The 21839-nt window shown below is 42.1% G+C and overlaps 1 protein-coding gene across 3 annotated transcripts in view; it reads left to right on the top strand.

The window, feature by feature from the left end:
- The window catches only part of LOC111873950, a gene marked incomplete at its 3' end in the record, with an annotated part of 781441 nt that overhangs the window by 436383 nt on the left and 323219 nt on the right, over positions 1-21839 (top strand). For all 3 annotated transcript variants that reach the window (XM_033755285.1, XM_023869061.2, XM_033755286.1), the window contains 2 exon segments: positions 15599-17442; positions 20065-21448. In XM_033755285.1, the coding sequence (XP_033611176.1) occupies positions 15599-17442; positions 20065-21448 (3228 nt within the window).

Genomic DNA, 21839 nt, shown 5'->3' with positions numbered 1-21839 from the left:
CCTCCTTGTTCAACTTCTATATAAAGGAGTCCTGAAGAGGAGACAGGTGGGAATGAAAGGCAAATTTCATATAAATAATATTGAATTCAATACTCCTTACTTCGCTGATGATAAGGCGATTATAGCTGATTCTAAAGATTATTTGAAAACACGATATATATATATATAATTAAGTATAATAGCAAGTATCATAACATGGGAATATTCAAGGATAGAAAGAAATGTTTTCCTTTAGATGGAAAAATCTTACAAGAACAAAAACTGTAGCTAAGAACGAAGTATTAAGCAATATAAATTTTAATTATTTAGGTTTCAGTATGGGTTCTGAGAAAGAAGTTTGTATCAACGTAAAACTAAAAAGATTTCAACAAATACTTAATACAATTTTTATGGCCTTAGCTGATAAGTTTAGGAATCAGACACTACTCAAATTCTGCAATATTCTGCTAATAAAAATTCTTCTGTATAGACCTAAATGCGGGGAACTGAGAAAACGACAAAAGAAGTAGGCTGGAAGCAAGGAAAATTCGCTTTCTGGGAACTGTGCCAAGATACGAATCGGTGGAGCGCAGGCGCAACGAAGATACTCGTATGAGAGAAAAACTGTAGGCCGTTGATATAAATTCAAGAATTAAAAGTTATCAAATATGGTGGCTAAAATGCAGAGGAGAAAGGAAGTAAAATACTCGTCGATTTCATAAATTTGTCTCAGAAGACATGCCCAGAGACTAGATACCCTGAACATCCATGTAAGTTATGAAGAGAGTAGTTTTGAATTTAATAGCTATATTTAAAATTTTAAGCCGGAACAGACCTTTAGAAGAGCCTCAAGGATGCTGCTGCTGATGATGATGATTATGGGCACGTGTCGTTCTTACAGCTGTGTTACTTTGCTTCTTTTTGCTTGTTTTGGACTTCATCCATCGTCTGGTATGTAAAAGACAAAATATCACGACGTTTCGGAGACTGAATCTGTCTCCGTCTTCAGGTGGGTAGAGAAGGATAAACCTATTCAGTTGGGCCCGTTAGAAAGAGCTAGTCTGAATCACTTGTCCAGTATACACCATCGCCAGATCTATCTGTGTTACTTTATTAATATGTAGTGCATTGTTCTACCCATTCTGCACCTTTTTATGCTTGGCTTTAGGGCTAGGCAAGTTGCCCAGTGATATTCTGCCATAAATTCCTTCATAATCTGAGCTCCTGAAAATCTTGTACAGTTCAGAATATTCCTGTGATGTGGGCTTGTATTTAATTAATGTTTCATTCATGAATTTTGATATTCCTTTTGTAATGTCTCAAAAATATATTAGCCAGGTATTTACATTAGTTGAGTGAAAATTAAAACTTAACATCTATATACATTACTACAAGTCTGAAAATATTCATAGCTTCATGCGTTTTAAATTATGTCGTGTTAAAATTCATGTATGATGTTTGGCGTAGGCTGATACGTTGACATTTTTTTTTTCTTGGCACTACAGCCCCAGTGGGCCTAGCCCTACCTCCATGAACTCCGTTCACTTCGGTTTACTAGATCTTACACATACGGTAGGACTCCTTGGGCGAGTGATCAGCTCGTCGCAAGGCCTCTACCTGTAGACAAACACAGAAAAACGCACACAAACATCCATGCCCTGAGTGGGATTCGAGCCCACGATCCCAGCTTCCGAGCGAGCGAAGACAGTGCATGCCTTAGACCGCTCGGTTACCGTGACCGGCGATGCGTTGACATACCTAGCCTACATCACAAATAGTCTTTCCTCGTCTTGATTTTGTGAGGAGAAATTTATTATTGACGTAAGCTTGCCAATGTTTATAGGTTTCTCCATTTACCAAAACTTGTTCGCTTGTTGGTGCAGTTATACCAGCAAAGAATGTTTTTTAATTTACTCGTATGACTGTCGTTGAAAACAGAGTTTGGATGTGATGTACTGGAACTGGGTCCTCTTTGAGAAGGAAATACGTTTACTGCTCAAAAGCTACCCCCCTTTTGTCGAACCCAAAAATTTGGTACCGTGATCCTAAGAACTCCTTGCTGCATGCTTTCCTAAATCAACCAATTCCAGTCAACTTTTTCACTGTCAGTTTCCTTAAAATCCAGTATATTAAATTTGCCTTCCCACTAAACGTGGGTTTCTTTAATTGACTCTCCCATTCAAATTTTCTGACTAAAATTTTGTACGTGTTTCTAATTTCTCCCGTGTATACTACATGCCTTTTCCATCCGGTTCTCCTCAATTTGATTATATTTGTTTTGTCTATTCCTGATATCTCTATATTTTCCCCCTTGTGTTCAAATTTCACACTCATACACAAAACATGTAAAAGTTCTAATTTGTTGGTGTTCAGCTGCGCGCGAGAAGAAAACATTCTGAAGTGTGTGGTAGCAAGAAATGCTGGGGTCTCGAAGTTGTGAAATAGTGGCATTGTTTCTGGGTGTGTGTTTTTTGTGTGAATGAATGGGCGAGTGACCGTTGAAATGTAAAATTTTTTCTCTTCATGAAAGTTATTACGTTGCTAATGCAGACATCAAAATCATAACAACTTGTTTTAAATGACAGGCTGTCATAGATTGGAGACTCTTTACTCTCCGTGTTTGCTTTTCAAAGTCATTCGCTTATTTGTTCCTCTTTTGTCTGCTGGAAGTTGTAACCGCTCACTTCCTTTGTGCCCTTTTCGTTGTGCGCCACTCTCTCACCTATCACTTCTTTGGGTTCTTTTTGGTAGTCGGTGGAGTTGAGTTCCTATCCCAGGGTCTTATAAGGGTCTGGCTCGGACAGGGCAGGAAGAACACTTCTACTTCAATTACACACACTCTCTACAACCGTTGCACTTAATGGTCATTTAATCTCGTTCAGCACACTAAATACAACTGAATTCATTAATACATTTACTTTGGACTTTTCTTATACTGCTCTACTGAAGGGCCGTAGTTGTAAATTTAGTGTCCGACTTGGCCGAAAGTTGTGTCCAGACTTTCCGAGGTGGAATGCCCTCTCTCTGAATTCTGAGGTCCACGAACCCCAGACTCCAAGAGAAATCCACTCCTCCACTTCTGCCATTGGTTAAGTTTTCAAACTAGGAGGTTCCCTAAATTTTGAATTCCCAATCATGTTGCTCTGCTATGTGATTCTGGCAGATGCTGACCTGACGCTAAGGATGACAGTCCCTTGATGTATTACAGTCAGGGTGTGAGGCTCCGGCCGTCCCACTTCTAAGTTATCGCTGTCCCAAGCTGTCAGCTCTCATTTTCTCAAAGCCTTTCCGACGTTGCTGAAACTGCCAGAATTCCAGGAAAGTACCAGATGTTACTTCCTGTTCACATAGCAAAACTTGAACTATGTCCCTTCCGCGTGTAAGAGCTAGCTATCTGCCGGATCTCTTTGTTTGTAATTTAGTAATCTTAATCTAATACATGTTTAATTTATGCACAACAGTTCTCCAATCAAATGAACGGTTACAAAGTAACCTAACACACGAATGCTGATGGGCGATGTTGTATCACTAAATAAAATGTCAAAAGAAATTATTCCGAGACTCTCTTACTGTCCAGTTTAAAATCTTTTGAAACAAGCTCCTTCGGCTATCATTAGCGTTCCACATACTGTTGTAAGGAACAAGGTTTCTTCTTTATATTCCATTCATTCTGGCACTGGGTGATTATTGTTATGCATCATACACATNTATAAACAAATATCACCCGAGGCCAACTTCGATGTACCCTGCACGGCGAGAACATATAAACTAACCTCAACTCTAGTGGAAGCGTTCAAGTTCACTTCACACCGGACAGACAATGCCATCTAGTGGATTTTGGGGGAACTCAGTGGACAGCAGACTGACAATAGGGCAAATATACAGGAACCAATCCTTGCATATGAGATTTAGAACTGCACAAAATACAATTAGAACTGCACATTTTGTGTAGAACTGCACGTTACAAAAACGCTGATCTAAAAAAGTAGAGCTGGTAGAGAAAAACTGATTTTATATTTAGATTCAGCGCCTTAAATATAACTAAAATTAGTTCTAAAATCCTAGACACCAAAAAAAAATTTTTTTTTTGTAGGCCTGTATTTTCTTCTTTAAATTAAAATGATAATACGATTACTTATTTCCGTAATAGAACAAAACGGAGAATATTTTTACATTGGAAGCAGTAAAAAGACAACAATGAATCTTTTTAGATTGAATATGTTGCATATAAATCAACAATAGGATAAAATTTTCGAAAAAGTTGATGGCTGCTTTCTATCATTAGTGGACCATTCTATTTTTAATTGTGAATACGATATTGGACCTTTTTGTTCAATAATAAACCTGAAATATCATAACTCACTAAATCAGTGTTAGCTTTTCAAGAATAACAGCGCTTCGTGCAGTTGATAGTTAATGTGCAGAATGTTTATTCAGTACTTGAAACGTAACTGAAGTCGCTGTTAGGTTTAAGGCACTCACAGTGGTTACTAAAGAGGATAAGTGCCAAAGAAAATGTCCAGCATTTGGCAGGAGTGTTGCCCAGGTGGCCCGCGGAGGTCAGGAAGTTGGAAGCCTCTTATCTAACTAAACCGCCTACTTCCCGTTCATCCGTTAGTCCGTCTGCCCGCAGTACGGTTATTGTACAGCCAAAATATTCTACTATGGAGAATCGATCTGGATGAACTCGGTAAGGCAGCACTGCATTACGTCCTTCGTCTCAGAGGTGACTCCACTCAAAGCCTTAAATGAACCTTCACTTATCTTCCGTGACCTTTGACGGCGCTAATGAAAACTGATAATCCATTAAAAGCATGTTTTCTTGTAAACGTGTTGTTATATTTACTTCATTTCAATGAGAACTTTACTTAATTACTTAGAAATAAACGCCTAGTATGCTTTTGAGCCCTTTTACAGATATTTATGAAACTTGAAGTACCTGTATTACTAGACATAAGTTCTACTCACCTAATAATTTTCAAATTTCACATTTCTTAACAGCCTAAATATATTTTTGACACAAATTTCACCTGGGAACATTTTATGTAATGAAGTTTGCAGATATGTGTCATATTTTATGCAACATTCTATTTGAATAAAATTCACAATTCTGAGAAAATCGCTAGTAAAAGTAGAATATGTATTCAGAATTCGGCACCAATTACATTGTCCACCCACTATTTACCTGATGTTTTCTCGGTTTACGAAGCGTTCCTCACTGGCATAATTAGATATCAAACAGGTGCTATACGTTAGCGAAATTCGCCATTTTGATGCCATTCCATGAATGAGTTTCCTCCTACTCGCTTACAGTTAATAGTCCTTTCTGTGTTCCACTTCACCTCCCAACAACTGCATAAAATATTTCGACCTATTTCTTTTATCTTAATCTTAAATTCTGTCTCATGTACGACTATTATTTAATATATACTACTATTGCTATATAAAGGAGAATAAAATGTAAGTCTGCCAGTGAGACTTGTCACTTTGCACTCGAACTTAATATGGAGATACACTTTAGCAGGGTCACTATACAATTGCAGTATCCACACTGGAGACGAAAACTCCACTCTCTGCAGTGCCAGAAATCAGACAGGATTGCCGCGAGACCGCGTAATAATGGACTTAGCCAGCAGGGTTTGCAGGTTTCCATTTTATAAATATGCAACAAATGTTGTCTAAATTAATTACCAACAACAAATTCAGACAGAAGCAAGTGGCCGCACTTAAGCTTGCATCAAAATTGTAAAATTAAATTTATGGTGAATCAATAATTTTTGCATAATTAAAATGCTACCCCACATACAATGATCAGTCATGAAAGAACTAATGCATCAATGTGACTTCAAGACATTTTCAATGACAAGGGTGCCCAGTAATTCTTTGACACTAAAACTTGATGATTTACCACGCATAAAACCAAAGTACTCATTTTACACGGTTCTGAGCAGTACATTTCACGTGTGCTCAGTATATTTCTTGGAGATCTAATCCAATATCTTTTTCCCATCTCGTAAAATTTCAACACAACTTCCGGTTGCTCTTCCATAGCTTAGTGTTAAATCGGTCCCTTATTTATTCTACTAGCCTATTAGATTTTCCTTCACTTTCTTTACGATATATATTATCACGTGACTGAGTGACTGTATGCGGAGTTTGAATTGGTGACTCGATTTATTGACCACTTACAGATCGTAACTACAAGTAATTATGGTGCCATCACTGATCTCCACACTTTAAAAATTACTAGAACACACTCTAAATCTTCTCAGTCTGCTTTCAATAGTCGTTTCCTGGTAACGGACTTCAACAATGGAGATGTTTCAGCTTCTGTGTTCAAGTCGTAGCCCGCTGGCTAATACTACTAACTGACTCATTGCTCCAATTGTCTTGCTGTTGCTTTGTTGTATTTCAATTGTTGGTGTTCAATTAAGAATCTGTTTCCTAGCAGCGGGAGATATTCCGTTGTTTACTTCGCCGTTGTTACCTAGCAACGGGTGTCTACATGCTACAAAATATATATATATATATATATTGTCCCAGGAGGAAAGGTCAATATTCTATGAACTCATAGTATTGATCTTTCTAACAAAAAAAATTGTATATGTACGTGTCTCCTATTCCGAACATTTTCCTAGATATAACTATTTCACTGGACAGTAGTTTGCATTTGGCGCCGTACTGTGCCGCTGTCTGNGGCTTAGAACGCATACGAATACAAAAGGGTTGTACCAATATTAAATTAATACTAAACAGTCTTATCATCATCAGAAAGGAGCATTTAAGTACAACACATGTTTTAGCATGTAAATGGTTCAAACGAGTACAAACTTTATGATAAGATACAGTGCGTACAATCAAGTGCGCGCCACGGCTGCAATTTGCCGTGAGTCATACCACCGCAGAACGGATGCAACTCCTCCCCGCGACTGCATCCGTTCTGCGGTGGTATGACTCACGGCAAATTGCAGCCGTGGCGCGCACTTGATTGTACGCACTGTATCTTATCATAAAGTTTGTACTCGTTTGAACCATTTACATGCTAAAACATGTGTTGTACTTAAATGCTCCTTTCTGATGATGATAAGACTGTTTAGTATTAATTTAATATTGGTACAACCCTTTTGTATTCGTATGCGTTCTAAGCCCCATCCAGCAGCAGATCCGCTGAAATCCGGGAGCTATATCTTCGACATCAAAACGACCTGAGAGTGAATAAAGTCATTTACCCCTATCTAATGGATGTTATTGAATTTCTCGTGTCTTATTTTCACCGTCCTCGAACATATTCATGACATGATGGCTCTCAAAAGGAAACATTACCTAAAAACTTCTTTCCTTTTCAGAGCGGTCTGAATATGTGTAAGGACACTTATGAAAGTTTTATGAAATTTATATTCTCATATTTTTATCAAAATTTAATAATAAATCTCTAGCGTATAATAGCGAGTGTTTATGGGAAGAGACACAGAAACGTACACGTGCCTTGAACAAAATGAATATTAAAACATTCGGATTTGATGGGGAGCGGTGCATATTTCATGTGTGCGTCTTGTGGCAGTCGCTCTGTTCAGATATATAGTTAGGTTCTGCGCACCTTGCTTTCCTTTGAGTTTAATGCAGATAAAAGTAATTTGTAATTTTCAGTGAATGCATCCTGTTGTGTATTATATATTCCTTTATTGAAAGCCGTCACAACACAACAATTAATAATATATGTTTGTAGTTGCAAGTAGTAATTTACTACACGTTCCGGCTTTCAAGAAGCCATCATCAGGTAAATACACTTGAATACTTCTTTAGCTATTGAATTGCGTGCTAACTACACAATGTAGTATTAGATTTTCAAATAGTATACAATAATATAAAATAAAAAGTACTTTCGTTTTGTTAGTGCATATTTTGGTATCAAGTTCTCAGCTAAGCACTTCTTATTATACTTTACCCCCATCCTACACCCACTATACCCCTACCTCCCCCCCTCCCCTACACACTACTTCATATCAACATACATCCAAAATCAGTTGTTATCCTTCTCCTCACCAGGTCGGACATATACACATAAACGGAGGCGCCAGTCAAATAGTAAGTAAACTATATAACTCAGGCCGCCCCATAGCTCAAGCAGTCGCTGACTTCCCACCGCGGCGGCCCGGGTTCGATCCCAGGTCTGTTCAAGTGGGATTTGTGGTGGACAAAGTGACGCTGGGGCAGGTTTTCTTCGAGTACTTCGGTTTCTCCTGCCAATCTTCATTCCACCAATTGCTCCACAATCACCCTCGTCTATCATCTGGGGCTGGTACAATAGGCCAGAAGTGACCGCAGTACAAGGGATTTAGTCCCACCCCACTAGCAATAAAAAAAACTATATAACTACAATAATTCAATCAACACTACATACAACCACTAAGATTATTCATTAATAATTATCACTGGTATATTATTTCCAGGAAATAAAAATAAAACAACGTGCAATATAGCAACGGACCTCCTAGCACCATGACAACCGTCTGTGTATACAGCATGTCCGCATAAGCAACACCACATATTATTACTCTTAAATGATTAATAACATTTATCCAATCTAATGTACTGCAGTTCAGTGGTATATGTTTGTTAATGTGTGTTTGCAGATGATGGCCGTTAGTGGCTGAAACATGTAGCGAAACCATAGCTGGGCGCTGACCTTGATTTTTTTCTGTTTGTTGTGTTGTGATGGTCAATAAAGCGTTGTACGATTACAATTACCTACGTTGGAATACAATTATATGTACAACTCTTAACTCTGCTTTAATTATGGAACTAGTCCATTTTAAGACTTTTACTTTTAATTAATTTTATTTTTTATATTATTGTACATTGTTGTGTACTATTTGGAAAACCCCATACTACATCGTGTAATTAACACGCAATTAAATTGCTAAAGAAGTTTTTAAGTGCATTTACCTGATGATGACTTCCTGAAAGCCAAGATATGTAGTTAAGTACTACTTGAAATTACAAACATATATTATTAATTGTTGTGTTGTGACGGCTTTCAATAAAGAAAAAAAGAAGTAATGTGTATCATTTTGGAATGTAACGTCCATATTCACTCGCTCCTCAGCACTAGTGAAGAACTGAGGTGTCGACTAGGTACACCAAGCTTAATCCTGTGGCTGTTTCGACTGCAGTTAACAGTCGCACCTAGCTCTGTACTCTTGTGGGCATAAAGCGTTACCTTGAGACTGGACGCGCTGTCAGTGTCAGGTGGGTCTCAGTGCCCTCGTGATTTGTGGTCATATGTACGTGCTGCAGTTACATAATCGGTCTTTCCCTTTTGTTTAAAACATGTCCGGATTTATATGTGGGAATATTACTCTTACGGGACGTTTTCCTGGTAGAAAGTAGATTAAACTTTGACTTTATTTCTAACATGGCCGCGCCATAGCTCAAGCGGTTAGTCGCCGACTTCCCACCGCGGCGACCCGGGGTTGATCCCGGGTCTGGTCAAGTGGGATTTGTGATGGACAAAGTGGCGCTTGGGCGGGTTTTCTCCGAGTACTTCGGTTTCCCCTACCAATCTTCATTCCACCAAATTCTCCATCATCATAATCACCCGGGACAGGCCGGGCAGAGGCCGCCGTGCCGAGTGGACCCAGTTGGACTCCACCCCCCACTATCGAATTATTTTTAACATTACAGTTTTCTGTATTGTGACACAGTATAGTCTTCTGCGGGAATACTGACGTTTCGGAAGGACATGCTGCGTCCGTCACTAGGATTAAAGTTTCTCAAAAAGTTTGGTACTCACCTGCAAGGTTTCACGATATCTCTAAGCCAGAAAACGAAAATCTGAGAAATCACCACCACGGAAACTTCAAAACTTATGACACATTATAATTATTTGTATGTAATTCTGTACAGGGCATTCCGTAAACAGAAACAGACTAAACTCTTTGGTGACATTGCTTCGAATTCCGAAAGCGAATTCGTTTGTACAGCCTGAGAGCTTTTATTGTAATATCTTAATTCGTTCCATTCTGAACATTTCGCTACTCATAAGCATTCTGCAGCTTAACTTATATTGTCCCTTACTTTTGTCGTTGTAACAGGTAATTGAATAAAACAAATGATTCAGTCCATAAACTGCCAGTCTGAAGAATATCTTTTCCTGTATTACCCGCCCCAGTTTTCAGGCAAATTTCGATATGAAACATGACAATTAATTGTTCAAATTCATGTATGAAATTCCAATATAATCATCCCCATAACAAGTCCGACTAATTATCAGTGCCGTAACACATCCGAAATTTGTTGACGAGGCACCCTGTTCCATTATCGGAACCGTCTATCATTACCAGTTTTACGTGATTTCCTTAAGTATTTCCGGACGAATGAATTGACAGCAGCTTTCTTGTCCTTTTAATAAACTCGTGTCAGTGCGCGTGTCATGTAGGCCTATATGCCTTCCTCCGGAGTAAAGTGTGATTTGTGTGTCTGCCTGTCATGCTTCTGGAAGTCGGAACGGGAACACTCCTGTGTCTAAGCATCGTGTCGTTGAAGTATATAGGAGCTCCAATGTGTCGTTTCACGCATTCCAGAGTCTAGAGTCTAGACGGAGGCAAGCAGCCCCTTTATCTCGGAGGATGAAGCCCCTCCATCCTCATCATGTGAGTCGGTATGAACGTGATGGAGAAGAGAAGTTTTCTCCCCTAACATGCCCTCAATCCAATAATGAAAGTAGATAGTTTTTTGGCCATTTTCCTCCCTGCAAGAAGCATACTCTTATGGTTTCTCACAACTCAATCAGAGATATGAAATTTCGAAGCAATGCTGTATCCACGGGTGAGTCGCTCCGCCAAGTGCGCAGTTACGAAATGAACCGTTCCTTTTTATTCATTGTGAACAAGTTCATTGTAGAAGAACATCCATAAAACTAGCAAACCAGTTAATATGCATCAAGGGACCTTTCTGTTTTTTCTATCAGCGTAGTCGATATAGCGACTGGTTACGGGCTGGACGACCGAGTGGTCAAGAATTTTCTCTTCTGCACCTCCTCCAGACCGGCTCTGGGATCCACCCAATCTCCTATCCGATGGGTACCTGGGGCTCTTTCCCCGGGAGTAAAGCGGCAGGGGCGTGAAACTGACCACTCAGCTCCAGCTAGTGCTGAGGTCATGAAAATATAGATATACTCGTATACATCCACTCATCCATAAACGTTCATGGCGTAGTGCTTAATCAGTTAGCACAAGGAAAGCTTTAACTTTTTATCACTTAAATAGGCCAAAATGTTTTTAATTGGTGATACGATCATCAGCACCAAATATCTATTGGTCGTTTAAGTGTGTTATAAAACACTGCGGTCTTTTGATTAACAACAATGGCATTATGCTTGGTACGCAGTTGGTTGAGGGGTTGTGCTACAAGTCGGAAGGTTGTGGGTTCAAGTCCCGATGAGGTCATTGGATTTTTTTATTGACCTAATCCTTCCAGCCGCACTATGGCCCTGGGGTCGTTTCAGCCTCTAACAGAAATGAATACCAGGAGTTAATTAAATAATTCTCCTGAGGATTACAGCGCGGCCGGCGCGTAAGGCTGACAACCTTACCGCCATCTTTGAGCCGATTGTCTAGATAATGTGGGACCCTCAACGTCTCACAACCCTATAAGCCTTTACGGCCTGGTACAGAGATAGCTTTACTTTTTAGGTGAAAAGGTAAAAAGGTAAATGTATCACTGTAATAAAACCATGGAAGCCCATAAGGTTGTAAGAGGTCGAGGTTCCCACATTTTCTAGACAATCGGCTTATACTCGTAGATGGCGGTGAGATTGTCGGCCTTACGTGCCGGCCGCCCTTTTTCTTTTTCCTTGGCACTACAGCCCCAGTGGGCCTAGGCCTACCTCCATGAACTTCTCCGTTCACTTCGGTTTGTCTAGATCTTACACATTCGGTAGGACGCCTTGGGCGGGTGATCAGCTCGTCGCAAGGCCTCTACCTGTACACAAACACAGAAAAACGCGCACACACAAACTAAACATCCATACCCTGAGTGGGATTCGAACCCACCATCCAGGTTTCCAAACGAGCAAAGACAGTACATGGCTTAGACCGCTCGGCTACCGTGACCGGCTCGGCCGCCCTTTACCTCCAGGAATATTCCTGGTACTCCTTTCTGTTAGAGGCTGATTCGACCACAGGGCCATAGATACTTGCTAGGTTCAAAGATAAAATCTTGAGACGAGATGCACGAAATTTCATGTCACACTTCGTGCCCATGTCTTTTTTCGACATGCACGCCAGACCTCTTACACTATTATGACAACTAAGCTGTAAATTTTTTATTTCAAAATTGGTATATGTAATACAAGTATATTGATAAAGCATTTAAAACTAGAGCTTTCTGATATACTCTACCTGAAGCCAGCGTGTTTCGGGTAATTGATAAGTATTTAATAGCTCTACATCAACTAAATACCTGTCTTGTGTAGAAAGCGATGTGTCAGTAAGCTCGGTGGACTTTGAGGCATTTTAGAGGAATAGATGTGGCCTGTTTCAAGATACTAAACCGGAATCCGACGAGATAGCCTAAAGGACTCATTAAATATCAGGACAGTTGGTGCAACGGCAAAGACCAATAACGTAAAGCTCGATAAAACATGTCAAAAGCGTCGACATTAAGACCAATCGGAGGAGTTCGGCGTGTTTTGCTCACATCGACAATATGGAAAACAGGAAGAGCCTTCTTTTCATTTGTCTGTTTCTCGTACATTTCCCCAGAGTCCGCTGAGGTAGGAGCTCATGGGAGGCATGTAAACAGGAATATATCTTGTGAAAGAGTAGAAAGAAAGTCTGCTGCATTTGCCCTTTCAGTACTGAATCTGAAGAGGGTCTATGCATTCCCTTCCTTCTGCATGTCCACAACGAACTTACCGCCACATAGAATCTGGGTTTCGCAAAACGAAATAAGGAAAGTATTTCAACGTACCATCTATTTTATACACTGAAGGATGTTGGCGGTCTAGAGTATATAAAATAATTTGTATCAGATTTTCAAGCGAAAAAATCATCATCATCATCATCATCATCATCACTGGCACGACAGCCCTTTGTGAGCCCTGGTCTTCCTCAGGATTGCTCGCCATTCTTCTCCATTCGATGCTACATTCCTCCAGTTCTTTACACCCAAAATTCTTATGTCCTGCCACACATTTTTCCCATCTTAATCTTGGTCTTCCCGCTCTCCTATTTCCTTCTAGTTTAGTATTAAGCATTTTCTTAATCTTTCTATTCTCGCTGGCACGTATTATGTGTAAAGCGAAAAGATGTCTGCTCAAATTAGGAGAATCACCCAAATCATAATGATCTTGAAACCAGGCCAAAATCCAACCGTTGTCACGTCCTACCGACCGATAAGCCTACTACCCACAATTTCAAAAGTCCTCGAAAAACTAATACTGAACAAAATAAACCAAGAATCTAGCCCACGAACACGGATACCAAACCACCAGTTTGATTTTCGACGAGCCCACTGAACCATCCAACAAAGCCATCGCATAGCAAATGCCATAACAAACGCGCTAAATAACAAGCAATTCTGCACAGTAGCATTTTTAGATGTAGCCCAGGCTTTTGATAGAGTCTGGCATACTGGCTTACTTTACAAAATAAAAAGAATTTTCCCAACAATTATTACAACCTACTAATGTCATATTTAAGCCAAAGATTTTTTAGTAGTCAAAATAAATGAGGAAATAGCCAACCGCCTACCAATCCACTCAGCGGTGCCCCAAGGAAGCTTACTAAGCCCACTGTTATACACTCTCTACACACGTGATCTACCCACAACAGCAAAAACGATAATAGGAACTTTTGCAGATGACACTGCTATCTTCGCTACCCACGGCAATCCAATCACAGCTTCCCCACATCTACAGGATCATCCAATCCTCATAGAAGCATGGCTAAACAAATGGAAAATCAAGGTAAACGAATCAAAGTCCACACAAACAACTTTCACCCTCCGTAAAGGCACTGCCCCCCAGTGCAAAAATAAATCACATCAACATACAAACAAAAGAACAAGTCAAATACCTAGGATTAACCTTTGACAAGAAACTAAACTGGAGACAACACATAATCAAGAAAAGAAAACAGATGGACCAAAAAACCAAAGAACTCAACTGGCTCATAGGAACAAAATGCCACCTCTCCATCGAAAACAAGTTACTAATCTACAAAACAGTCATCAAGCCTATATGGGCATAGGCATAGAGCACTGGGGCTGCGCCAGCAAATCCAACATCGCCATTATACAGCGTGCCCAGTCCAAAATACTCCGATCCATCACGAACGTACCAGGGTATGTATCTAACCACACCCTACATACAGATCTGAAAACTTCTTCTGTAACAGAAGTCATCCGAGAAATCAGCACCAAGTACTTCAATAAGGTAGAAACTCACTCCAACCCACTTCTTCAACCACTACTTCAACCTCATGAAAATCGAAGACTCAAAAGAATTTGGCCACCAGATCTAACGAACTGAGGAAAACATCACTGGATGTTTATTCCTCACACGCCAGAAGAGTGTACAATAAATAGTTATTAAATTGTACACCAATCGGCACATTGACTTACAGATTGTACAGTCTGATTGTCAGTAAAGGAAATAAAAAAATTAAGAGAGTGCAAATTACATCGACAAATAAAACACCAGAAATAAACTGACTGCTATTGGCTACACTCGCTATCACTGGCTGTCAACTGCCCCTAAATGGTGGTGTGGTATTGGTTATATAGTCTTGACGCGGGGCTTGAACGAAACATCGTTTCCAGCAATGTCTATGATTAGTGCGTGGCCATCCGTTGTCGCGGAATCGTGTTTACCCAGCCGTTGCCTCGCAACAGACCGTGAAACCATGTCACAATATTATAATAAATCTTAAAATTGGTCTGAACCGAATTCAGCGGTATCTGCAGCGTTTGGTCTCAGAAACAGGGCATTACAGTAACGACTGAGAGTGCTCCTTTCTTTCGGCTCGGCTTGAAGGCTTCTGCGCCTGCGCTCTCAGAGTGCGCAGCAGAAGCAGAGGCAGTGTGCAAGGAACACACTGTATGTTGGTTGTGTTAAAGTGACAAATAAGAACTTTTTATTTTACTTCAAAGAAAATTGTGTGAGTTGACTTAAGAGCTGAAGCTGACTTTAGGTTACTTGACTTGTCTGTTATTTATTTGTCAACGCTCTCTCAAATTCTGATGTTTATATCTTCGAATGTGATATTTTAGCACGACGAATTTATAAATCTGCAAAAATAATTAATCGTGTTCTAATTAAGTTCATATCCGAGCTATCGAAGAAACGGACTGAGAAAACCCACGATATCTCTGGATTACAACTGCCGCAGTTAATCGCTATTGTATTTGAAATCTTCATTTATAGATACAATATATGGATCAGAAATAAACTGCTCCCATTCCCCCCCCACCCATCTACTGTTAAACTGAAGTGATGTTTCTTTCTGCTTCTTCTTTTTTCAGTAGGGATAAACACAATTATTTGAGACCTTACTTAGCATATCTGTTACATGAATCCAATTATAATTTTAGTTCAATGAGTTGTTTCTGCTGACAGGGGCCCCAATGTGTCCATCCTGCACCTGCGCAGCACATCGGAGCCTTGGGAGACATTGACCACCACGTCCTCCTACACTTCGCGGCCCTCGTCCCGAAGCAGCGTCGTGGGCCATATAAGCTCCATCCCCACGCTACAGGTCAAATATGCGGGCAACAACGGCACGTCGCAGACACGCAGCGCCAACTACGCGTCGTTACCGCCATCTCGTCGTCGTGACGCCGGTCCCACCGCGCTCTTCATTGCGAGTAGCTTATCGTCGGTTGACCGCGGTACCAACAATGGTAGCTGTAGCCGCGAGCTATCGCCGGTTCGATGGTGCGACCGCGAAGTGGATGGAGTCTACCTCGGTCGCTCGGGCTGGGTACAGGTCCAGCAACGCTCGCTGGACGAGAACCGTCGAGCGAATTACGGGATTTTACCTCCAGCCCCCACCACGGTGCCTCTTGAATCTGTAGGGGGTACGCTGCCCTCGCGACGTCCTGGCATCAAGCTCGCAGACTACCACTGCAGCAACAGTGAGCCAGGAAAATTCCCAGAACCCCTCAAGTTGGAGGAACAACAGCGACCTGCTTTTTTACCGCTCCCAATTGGAATCACCAAAGGACGCGAGTTTGAGCACCGCATTACTAGCCGCAGTACATCGCCGTCCCCTCAAGATCATAGCCTACCGGGTGATCCAATGTCGCCACCATCAGTAACTCCTATCATATCTCCCCCGCCGGCATTCCAGGACCCAAGTCGTAGATATCAAACAGCACCTCGTCTTCGAGTCAGTAGCGGTAAACCTCCCTTCTTACCCCGCTCAAATGCCATAGTGGACAGCGACATTGTAAGCCCGCCGCCGTCGCCACCCCCACCGATAAACTGGAGCACGCTTCCGTCTCCACGCACAGCAGCACCTCCCGGTTCTCTGAGAGCGCGTCGGCTCACACCGTCTCCAGTCGGCACACCTCAAAGTCAGACGCTGCGAATCCCGCAAACGAAGTCCTTAGAAGATACGACAGGAAGCGGAACTCGCAGGTCGCAGTTCCAAAAGTATGACTCATCGTCTTCTTCGTCCTCTTCCTTTGGGTTCCGAAGTCTGGACAGCAACATCAACGCGCGCGCTGCCATGCCTCGGCTGTCTGAGACTGATTCCTCTGTTGGCGGATATGAGGACGGTGATGAAGAGGAAAACCGGGAATCCTCCTTGAATCTCAGTGCGTTCTCATCTATTACTGTAATTAACGCTTCGCCTGATACTTCTGCAGCCGTCTCTGGACTCCAACCAAAAGAGCGGGCTCTTGTCAATGGAGAAAAAGTGTCGCCATCATCTCTACGTCATAAGGACAGCATCCGGCTACATCACCAAAATCAGAGATCGGACCACCGCACACATCCGCTAAGGAGGTCGCCGGGTTCGGAAGGGAGTAACAAGAAACTTGTTTCGAACAATTCCTCTTCGTCTTCTTCATCTTCCTCAAGTAGCTGCACGGGACGGACGGGATCGTCGCAGGCTTTCAGGCGGTCGGCGAGCCACTCCACTGCGAAGCAGCAGCAGCAGCAGCAAGTGCAGCAGTCTCTGCTTCGTATGCCGGAACCTGCTCCTCACGGCTATCATACGTGGGACGGCCGGAACCGGGTACGTCGGTCCCGAAGTTTGCAGTTGCCGGAAACTAAGTCTCCCGGAGCGCTATCGCCTGGCAGCCACAGCCACACAGACGGCCAGTACCTGCAGGTGAAACAACACCCGCACCACTACTTCCAACAGCAACAGCAACAGCCCCCGGAGCCCCATCGTGTGGTCGTTAAGATCGGTGCTGAGCCGGCCGAACGACCAAGACGCCCCCTCATACACAACAGTAAGTGATGACACCTCTAACCTAGTTAGTTAGTTAGTTATTTAGAGAGGGTGGGTTTCCCCATGCACCGCGACCAGTTTGGTCTATTGTGCTTCCCTCTATGATATTCTACCAGTCTCTTTCCCCTACCGATAAATGGTGCGTACCATCAGTCCCGCCGAGCAAGCGAGTTCGGCCACTTGCTTAGCGGTGTCTATAATGCTTCCCCCATCTATCAGAGGCCTTAGAGACTATTGTTGGGCGGGAAACGTCCTGGAATTTGGCTCAGTGATCCCCTTTGGTGATATGAGGTTCTTTTACGTGCCGTAAAGTTACGACACGGGACACACAGCTTAAAGTCCCTCCTGGAGGACTTGTTCCTTGAATTTTTCCGCCCTTAAAAATTCGACGATCTCCGCCGGGTATTTGAACCCGCGTACCACGAGTCATGAGGTGGGAACGTTACCTCTAGACTACGGAGGCCGCTCACCTCTAACCTAACTCGAATAGGATGTTATCTGTAAGTTAAATTCCTTGGCACAAATATAGCATACTGCTGCAGATTCACATAGACTTCAGTTACATTAAGCGTTAATAATTAGTAATTTAATTGCATTCCTTCGTTGTATACGGAAATGTCTGGTGAACTTGATTACAAGTGTGAGACCAGATTAAAATTATTATTAAGAAATACCAGTAATTTCCAATATGTGAAGTTGTTATTAAGGGTATGAAATAATGTTCTTTCAGCCACATAATTTGTTATTATGATGAATTTTAAGAATGGTAAATAAATGAGTAACAAAATGCATATACCAAATGAAAACCGCGCTTCGTTATCATGTCATTTGCTTACAACATAGACTGAAGTGAAATAGGTCTTACAATATTATAAACATGTTATTCTTTAGGAAAGACAGGCAGAATATGTAACTTATCGAAAGAATATATCGAACAAAATTGTCTTCTCAACAGTTCACGTTTAACGTACACGTATTACACATTTATTTAAAGGTTTAAAATGTATTTAGGTGGTCGTTTTAATCGGTATTCCAGATTATCCGCTGATCAAAGTTGCTGCACGCTCTAAGATATGAACTGTCTTCCCTCGCTCAAACGCAGTGATCGTGGGTTAGAATCCCACTCAAGACATGGATGTCTGTGTGAGTTTATTCTGTGTCAATGTGTAGGTAGCGGCCTTGCGACGGGCTGATCACCCGTTCAAGAAGTCCTACCGTCTGTGAAAAAAAAAATCACGAAATTAAAAAGCAAGTCAGAGCTTAACAAAGGGCTGTAGAGCCATTGATGAATTAATTAATTAATTAATTCCATGTTATTCGATTAAATTTTTATTTTTTATTTCACTTTATTTGAGCTTGTTATTTAAGGACGCTATCAGTATCTAGACTGCATAGTACAGCGTCCCGTTACCCATGAAGAACGGAAACACTTCCTTCTGAGGATACCTTGCTTTTGCGCTTAGGATTCTCTAAATGAAAATAAGGAACTGTAATTTGCCTCAAAGTGTTACTAGATACGAAAGTATAACATAGTCGCATCTCTTCATGCACTATCGGAATCCTTTATTTTTTCATTAGAAAACAAAAATAAAAGAATCGCTAATTTAGAACCTTAAGAAGAAGACAGAGCCGGTCACGGTAGCCGAAGGGTCTAAGGCATGTACTGTCTTCGTTTGCTTCTAAACCGTGATCGTGGGTTCGAATCCCACACAGGGCATGGATGTTTACTTTGTGTGTATGCGTTTTTCTGTGTTTGTGTATAGGTAGAGGCCTTGCGACGATCTGATCACCCGCCCAAGGAGTCCTACCGAATGTGTTAGATCTAGAAAAACCGAAGTGAACGGAGAAGTTCACGGAGGTAGGCCTAGGCCCACTGGGGCTGTAGTGCCAAGGAGAAAGAAAGAAAGAAGACAGAAATGCATAAACCGCTTGATGTATTCGTTTCATGCCTTATTCTTTTCATAATTCGATTTCGCGAATTAAACTCTTTTGTTAAGTTATATATCTCACTTATACTTATTTCTTCGCTTGTTTTCTGGGCACGAGAATTTGTGTGCCATATTCATACATACACCCATCGCATTTACTTATTACTTACAGTGGTCAAGTAGATTGTAAATTAACAAAAAAAAATATTCATACAATTCAAACAATTGCATGGGTTCTATTTTATTGGCTTTTAATACCATCTATATATGAATATGGGGGCACGCGGTAGCGTAGTTTGTTGAAGCACTATGCTACAAGCCGGAAGGTTGCGGGTTTGATTCCCTATGAGGTCATTGGATTTTTCTATTCACTTAATCCTTCTAGCCGTACTATGGCCCTGGGGTCGACTCAGCCTCTTACAGAAATGAGTACTAGGAATATTCTTCGGAGGGTGGGGGTGGTAAAGGGCGGCCGGCGCGTAAGGCCGACAACCTTACCGCCATCAGTGAGCCGATTGTCTAGAAAATGTGGGAGCTTCAACATCGCACGACCCTATGGGCCTCCACGGCCCCTTACAGCGATAGCTTTACCTTTTATATATCAATATTATACTTCAGATTGAGATGTGCAGAACAATGAATTGCAGTTTCACCTTTGTGCTATTCAGTTTTCTTTCTGCGCTGTGGCGTTGCAGGAAAGGCGCAGTCGGAAGAGAGCCGATACGACGATGGAGTGCGCTGGGAGGACGAGGCTCGAGCCGTCACGGACTACTTGCACGGGACGCGGAGTCGCGCAGCCGCCCGGGCACTCCTACAGGCGCGATACCACGCCGAACACGAGACGGAGCGCCGCGTCAACAAAGAACCGGAGCCAGGATTTAACATCTTCTTCGTGTCTCGAAACAAGGGCAAGCAGCAGCAATCACAACAGCGACAGAGAGTCCTACAGCGTGGAATCACTACACCCACCACGTCTTCAGGTCACGTCTTCTGTCCGGATCTCAACCCATGCACTCCGGATACATGCGACTTCTGGCCTCATTGTGCTAATCGCGACTGTCTGTACCCTCCCTCTAGCCATAGCAAATCCTCGACACCTTCTCCATCCTCTGGAGCCAAACTACCCACAGCGCCATCTGCTGCCAGTAACATGCGGCTATCGCATAGCTACCCTACTACCGCGCCGACTCAGAATCAACGCGGTAGGAACGAATCCAGGCGAAACTACGACAATGACGAAAAAAGTAAGCGAGGTGATGGGTCCCGTGGGAGTGGACAATCCACGAGATCATCTCCCGCATCATTAGATCGAGTGGATGAATATGATCTCACTATGCCCAGGAAAAATCAAAGTGGCCTCAACGGTATCAGCAGTTCTTCCGATAGGAAACCGATTCCCCCAGACGTGGAGGACAAGAAACCGAAGAGGAGGAACAGTGGGCAACCGTGTCAGTATTCACATATACCTAGACGTCCTGCAAATTTCGGTACAAATTCTGAAAGAATTAAAGCCGGTTTAGATACCTCATCATGTGTTAACTCCTCCATAGACAGGGACGCCGGCCAGTATAGGAGGGATACGGGTTTTGGCATGGGAATTGGTTTATGTCACCGTCAGTCAAGTGGAAGTTCAATTGTTGTGTCTCCTTTGATGGATCTGGCAGAAGACGGTTTTGAGCGACCGTTATGTGTTCCAAAGGAACGTAAAGTGTCTCCGATTGTGGCTAGTGTTGTGAATAGTAGGTCACCTTCCGCTGTTGGAGGCACCTCCTCGTCATCTTCATCATCCAGTGACGTATGGGTGACGACGTCTGACAGGACCGTCACGAAGAGTCCCAGAACACAGAAAAGTTCCGGAACTTCTACGCCTTTAGAAGACGCCTCATCGACAATAATGTTGATGACTAAGTCACCAATTCGTGACCGTAAGAAGTCGACGCTGGAACCTCGACCTGGAAGCGCTCCAGCAGAGGTGGAAGAAGCCCGGAACAAAATGATGCTGGACTCCCAGCAAAGATCCCTGTCGCTGCCCAAGTCGTTCCTCTCAGAACGTGGAGTAATCAAGACACCGAAACAAAGGTAAGCTCCAGAATTTCTCACTTTAAACCATTTAACTGGTGAAGTGTTTTGTGATCCACACTGTACACGTATGTTAGTACAGTATTCCTATTCTGGGCTCTTCTGAAAGCATGAAATACAAGGCTCAACTGAGAAACGGGAACAGAAGGGTATCTACGTATGATAAGATAACATGATTTCTTGATATAAATGTGGAAAATGGCATAGTTCTTCAAACGTGGTTCTACCAGTAGCCTGAAGAAGAAAGGCACAAACAGAGAAAATTAATTAATTAAATAATAACGTTAAATTCTGATTAAGCAATCGGTGGGCCCTACACAGGACAGTCAAAGATTGGTTTATATAAGAAAAATATACCTTGCAACTGAGGATATCGGGTTTAATTTCATAA

The sequence above is a fragment of the Cryptotermes secundus genome, unplaced genomic scaffold (assembly GCF_002891405.2).
Source record: "Cryptotermes secundus unplaced genomic scaffold, Csec_1.0 scaffold777, whole genome shotgun sequence".
Lineage (NCBI taxonomy): Eukaryota > Metazoa > Arthropoda > Insecta > Blattodea > Kalotermitidae > Cryptotermes > Cryptotermes secundus.
Note: the sequence above shows the minus strand (reverse complement) of the source record. Positions and strands in the feature narration are given on the sequence as shown.